Source organism: Sciurus carolinensis, chromosome 5 (assembly GCF_902686445.1).
Source record: "Sciurus carolinensis chromosome 5, mSciCar1.2, whole genome shotgun sequence".
Lineage (NCBI taxonomy): Eukaryota > Metazoa > Chordata > Mammalia > Rodentia > Sciuridae > Sciurus > Sciurus carolinensis.
In genome coordinates, this window is record NC_062217.1 from 157,422,434 (window position 1) to 157,428,734 (window position 6,301).

Consider the following 6,301-nt stretch of genomic DNA (forward strand, 5'->3'; position numbering starts at 1 on the left):
GGTCAGGGTGACCTGGAAAATCCAGCTGTGTATAACACATTGTATCGTTGTGTAGTAATTTCTCTGGATTTGTCTCTCCAACTAGACCTGAGGTTCTTCATCATTTTTGAGTCATGAACCTCTTTGACAAACTAGGAGAGCATAGGGACCCCCATTTAAAGTAAATTTTATTGAGGTATGAATCTAAGTGCACACATTATAGATATATCTATATAGCTCAATGAACTTGAACAAAGAGAATACATTTATATTTCTAGCATCCATATCTTAAAAGCCTCAGTCCCACCCCATAAAGAATAAACTATCTTGACTTCTAACCTAGAGATTAATCTGTTTTTCAAATTTATATAAATTATATCATACAATATACACCCTTTTGTGTCTGGTTTCTTTGTTCAATTTAAGGGTTGAGATTCATGCATGTTTCTGGATATAACAATTGATAATTCATTCTCATCTCTAGGTGGTATTTCATTGTATCAATATACCTCTGATGATTTATTCTTTTTTTTTTTTTTTTTTTTTTTTTGTGGTACCAAGGATTGAACCCAGTGGTGCTTAACCACAGAGCCACATTCCCCAGCCCTCTTTTTTTTGTATTTTATTTAGAGACAGGGTCTCACTGAGTTGCTTAGCACCTCCCTTTTGCTGGGACTGGCTTTGAACTCGAGATCCTCCTGCCTCAGCCTCCTGAGCCACTGGGATTACAGGCATGTAACACCATGCCCAGCTACATATGTACTTCTTTATTAACATAATTCCTAGGTCTAGTGGTGGGTCTAATAACTATTATAATTTCAAAGTAATGACATGCAAAATGAAATTTCAAAATTTCTCCTGAAAACAGTATTCTATGAAAGCGTCTATGATTTCTGTTGGTGACAAAGTCATATATTATGTCAATACTTTTATGATTTGTTGAATACATTCACAATTGAAGGAAATATTAAATTTCATTAAAGGTTAGTGAAAAATAGAGATGTAAACTCATCCAAGTTCAAAAAGTCCCTGAATTCTATTAGGTTAAGAATCTCATGGAGGAAGGAAGGACTGTATAGAGGGAAAAGAGGGGTGGGAGGGGTGGGGGGGAAGGGAAAAAATAACAGAATGAATCAAACAACATTACCCTATGTAAATTTATGATTACACAAATGGTATGCCTTTACGCCATGTACAAACAGAGAAACAACATGTATCCCATTTGTTTACAATAAAAAAAAAATACTAAAAAAAAAAAAAAAAAAAAAAAGAATCTCTAGATTTAACCCCCTTAAGAGCAATATTCATGTCCCAACCATATTAAAATTCAGAATCTGGCATAAAGCTTGGCACACAGTAGATGTTCAATAAATAATTTTTGAATAATAAACTCATGAATGATGCTACTTAACTTTTATTGAACTTGTAGTACAGCCAGGTATTATGCTAAGTACCTGAAATGTTCTTAAATCCTCACAACAACCTTTGATTACTGTCCTTATTTAATTGATGAGGAATCGGAGACTTGGATAGGCTATAGAACTTGCCAAGATTTTCAACCAGTAAGTATCAGACTAGAAATTCCAATTCAAATATTTCTGACCCGTAAACCTTCAACTGACTGCTAACTTCTGTATTTTACCACTGACAAGTGAATGAAGAGATTAACGCATAAATTAATGAATTTAACCATGTACATCTTTTATTCCACTAATCTTTACAACAGTAGAACAATTTCAAAAAGTAGTTGGCTGGTATTAGTGATACAGTGTGGTTGTTGAAGAACAGTTTTTAAAAGGGTAGAATGAATAGCTTATTGTCATTTATAATCCGATGGCAGTTGGGTACATAGTTTCCATACTTCATACTTTCCATAATGTTTTAAAAATTACAAGTATTAAACAGCTGATGGGTGGTTATGTTTTCCAGAAAACATGATTAGAGAAATTCATTAATGGTGGCTTTAAGCTTTTCCTTGTTAGTTCCAGAAAACTCACCCACCTTTTGACCTTTTTTGAAAAACTGGAAGGTGGGCATGCATTTGACTTCACACTCTGCAGCGACATCCTGGCAGGCATCTACATCTACTTCCAGGAACAAGACGTCGGAATATTTTTCAGAGAGGGAATGAAGGAAAGGCTTGATCATTTTGCAAGGGCCGCACCAGTTGGCTGAGAAGTCAACTACTACAAGTTTGTCTCCTGCAGCCGCCAAAGCTTCCTGAAAAACTTCCTTGCTGTCGACCTGCTTCACCATGGCTGTTGGGGGTCTGACGAGCAGCAGCTGGAGTCGATGGAAACAGATCCAGAAAGAGCTGGAACAAGAATATTTCTTTATGTGAAATAACTTGGCCCCTTGAAAAAATTAAACCCCAGTGCTCATTAAAACACTGTCCTTTAATCAACTGAACTGGCTTCTAGCAAATGCCAGATGTCAGGTGTCTACAGTGCCAAGCCCAAGTAGGATACTCCTGAGTCACGGAGCTTCATTCACAGCAACCAGTTCTCAGCACACATCATGTTGCTGTGGAAAATTATCTGATCACCGAAGCTCCCCTCCTTTCTAGGAAAACACTCATAAGAGTCACACTCAATTTGTGACATTTTGTCCCATCTGGGATCTCGAGGAAGCCATGGAGAGGAGTAAAGGAACCCTGGGATGCCAGGGGTTCCAGAATCCTCTCTTGTTCCTAGGGCTTGAATAGGTGGGTCTTTTTACAGGGAACTAAACCAGTTGGTCTTTCAGATGTGAGGGTCTTTTGGTACAAAGGAAACAGATTAAGTTTATTAATTTTTCTTAAAAAGGTGTACTCCACATAAGGACTCCTAAAATTTAGGAAAAATTAACAAGGTACTTAGATAGATTTCTGAACTTAGCTATTCTCATTTTACTGTTTTCAAAATTATATAAATAGCTGGTCTTGGTGACACACACCTGTAATCCCAGTGACTCAGGGGACTGAGGTAAGAGAATTGCAAGTTTGAAACCAGCCTCAGTAACATAGGGAGACCCTATGCAACTTAACTGGACACTTTCAAAATAAAAAGCAAAAAGGGCTGGGGATGTAACTCAATAAATTCAATCCCTGAGTTTAATCCCCAGTACCAAAAAAAAAAAAAATTTTTTTATACAAATAATGTTTACCCACGTTAAGGCATTCAAATATATGAGCATTTAAAGTAAAAAATGAAAATCTCTCTCATGCTCCTGAACCCACTCCTCAGAATTAACTACTGTCAACATTGTTTCAGGTATAGATTTCCAACTTTTTTATAAATACATATATTATGTATTTTTATCTGTATGAATACACAGGGGTATGTATGTATACACATGCATATATACACATAAAGCATTACTGTTCACATATTGTTTTACAGTATAGTTTTTCCTTAGCAATGTGTCAAAGACATCATGTCAGGCCACTCATGTTTTATTAAGAGTGCAGAGTAGGGCTGGGGATATAGCTCATTTGTAGAGTGCTTGCCTTGCAAACACAAGGCCCTGGGTTTAATTCCCAGCACTACCAAAAAAAAAAAAAAATAGTGCAGAGTATCCCATTTTAGGGGTCCCTTATAGTGTTTTTACTATTCTCCTACTGAAAGTCATGATTATTTTTTATTGTGTTTGTTATTGGAAACCACATGGCAATGAACAAGGATGTTCATCTTGTATGAATGTCCATACGTGAATTTCTAGGCAGGTGCTGTACCACTGAGCTACATCCACAGCCCATATATATGGATTTCTGTAGGGTAGCTTCATTTTCATGGATGTGCTTGACCCAAGAGTCCCATGTTTTGACTTTTTTATAGTTATCAACAAACTCAAGAGGAGACTTTTTAGACTTCTGTCCCTAAGGAAATTTTCCACAAGGTTTCAACTGACTATAGCTCTGGATTATTTCATTCCTAAATTCACAGGATTCCTTTATAGTAAAGTTAGCAATGTATTGTATAATCTCTCCTCCAGGGTACAATTTAGCTCCTACCCAAACTGTCTTTTATTTCAGAAGTGATTATTTATTGGCAGCAAAATTCAGAAGCCTCTTATGCTTCAAGTACGACAATAAACTCCATCTCTGTTGTGAACTTTTTTTCCTGGTCAGCATACAGACACCTACAACTTTATTAAGCCCATGTTCAAACTTTCTTCTCCTTTTCTAATTGTACAAGCAAAAGAATAAGTGGATTGATAGGAAAGGGAACTGCATGAAAATATATAGAAAGTGACTTTATTTAGAAATGGAACAAGGGAAAAGTTAAGAAAATTGAAGAAAAAAACCACTGAAACAAAAACTTGAAATCATGCCATAAACTCCTTGGGTCTCAATAAAAATTGATTTTTTTATTATAGTCTAAGAGAAAGAATTTTCTTAATAATTTTATTAAGCAAATATGAAGATATTTTGTAGAAATTATTTTAATCCTCTCAACACATTTTCTTCCTAGTTTGCAATGTCTCCATCAGACAGATAAGGAAATTGAGTCTCATAGAACTGATGCGATTTGGTCAAGATTTTACAGCCAGCAAAGTGCTTAAGTTGGGGCCCAGACTCAGGTTCACCTGATTTTCTTTCCACTGAACTGCATCACCTCTCTTGCCATCTACATTGTAACTCAGAACTTCATGGAGAGAATCAAGACCAATGAATGAAGGTGTTGAAATGTAGAACTTGGCTTAGCACAAGGAACATAAGGAGATGAGTTCCCTTCATGGGCGGTCAGATGATAGGTCACTTGTTGGGGATTCTGTAGATGAAATTCTAGAAGAGGATCAAACACTGGATCAAATAACTTCCAAGTACTCTTCCAACTCTAAGGATGTATCATTTGACTCCCATGCCCATTTTACAGATAGGGAGAGAACAATTGAGAGACTTGCTTAAATCCCCAGCATTTGTGGTGATTCTTTTACTGACCTACTAGAAAATGCCTGCTTTCAAGTTTGCATACTTTCTTGCATCTTGTCTATACAGCGTTGGATCCCTTTACCCATTTGTTCGCGACTGGCTAACCTAGGTTCCATTTGATATCCTACAATAAATGTATGAGATGAGGGACAGCAGGTGTCATACTTTTCTTCTCCAATCTCTTCTGGGAACAAAGGCACACCTAGTCACCCTGTATCATCCTACTTCTTGGTAATGTTTGGGACTCTGAATCCAGTACTCTACAAAAGTCTTGATAACATACATATACATTAAAAAAAAAAAAAAAAAAAAAAAAAAGCAACGGCCTAGAGAAAGCAGGGCTAGAATACTCCCAGAAAGCACAAAAGTCAAGCCCAACCACAGGGCCATCCTGTACAAACTCTGATAATCTATTGAAAAGCAATCAGGGTTGCATTGATTTTATCATCCCATTTGGTGAGAAAAATAAAGACAAAAGACTGAGAAGGGGCTTTAAGAAACCACACCCTCTGGGCTGAGGCAGTTGTGTGAGGGCTAGACACCAGAGAGACTGGCTCAGAAAACGCACCCCACAGTGGTGGAGCCTCTGCATGTTTGAGAATAGGCCATTTGCTGTGTGTGTCACCTGCACTCCATGATACGAGTCCCTGGCTGAGAAAGGAAACCACCCATCATGAAAAGAACCCACCATTCTGAGAGAGATTGTTCCCCAAATTTCTCTGTAACAAGGTAGAAAATTAGTTTGAAAACTGTGGTCCTTGCTCATTTGACTTTAATTAGATAGCTAAATTCTTACTATTGAACTTAAGGTAAAATCTGGGGAAGTAAATTACTGTAAAGGCTGCTAGAAAGACTTACCATTGAGTTAACAATTAACATGCAAGTAATTTGACTCCCAGGAAACCTATTTATTTGGACTATCTGGCTTAGGTAGCTTTTTATTGTAGTTTTAAACATTGAAAAAAGGGTTAGAAGGGCCTCAACTACAGGTAGAGGGAAAGATCAAGTACTTTCTTACTGAATGGCCAAGTCATGCTGGAAAATGGAAAGAGAAGGGATTGAGATCCATTCTGTTGCCAACATTCAAAATCCAGCCTCTGCCATTTGCCAGATCTTTGATCTTGTGCAATTACTTAACTTCTCAGTACCTCAGTTCCAGTTTCTAAATAAGTATAATAGGCTAATACCTGGTAGATTTGTGAGAACTAAATGAAATAATGTACTTAGAATAGTACCTGGCACATGGTAAGTTATCCTATTTTATATTTTAAAGATAAGATTGTCCACATCATGTACAACCAGAAGAACAGGAAGTTATTATACTCCATATGTGTATAATATGTCAAAATACATTCTACTGTCATGCATAACTAATAATAACAAATTTTTAAAAATTAAAAAAAGATAAGA

General features: G+C 36.7%; 1 protein-coding gene across 1 annotated transcript; it reads right to left on the reverse strand.

Moving 5' to 3' along the window:
* Positions 1–1,689: 1,689 nt before the first annotated feature.
* On the reverse strand, positions 1,690–2,283 carry LOC124984662 (thioredoxin-like). Its single transcript, XM_047552563.1, has one exon. The coding sequence runs from the start codon at positions 2,233–2,235 to the stop codon at positions 1,918–1,920; it is 318 nt and encodes a 105-aa protein (XP_047408519.1). The 5' UTR covers positions 2,236–2,283; the 3' UTR covers positions 1,690–1,917.
* Between the last annotated feature and the right edge of the window lie 4,018 nt (positions 2,284–6,301).

What these genes read in the sequence shown, in the direction of transcription:
- LOC124984662 (XM_047552563.1), bottom strand. Translation starts at nt 2,235, where the DNA reads ATGGTGAAGCAGGTCGACAGCAAGGAAGTTTTTCAGGAAGCTTTGGCG.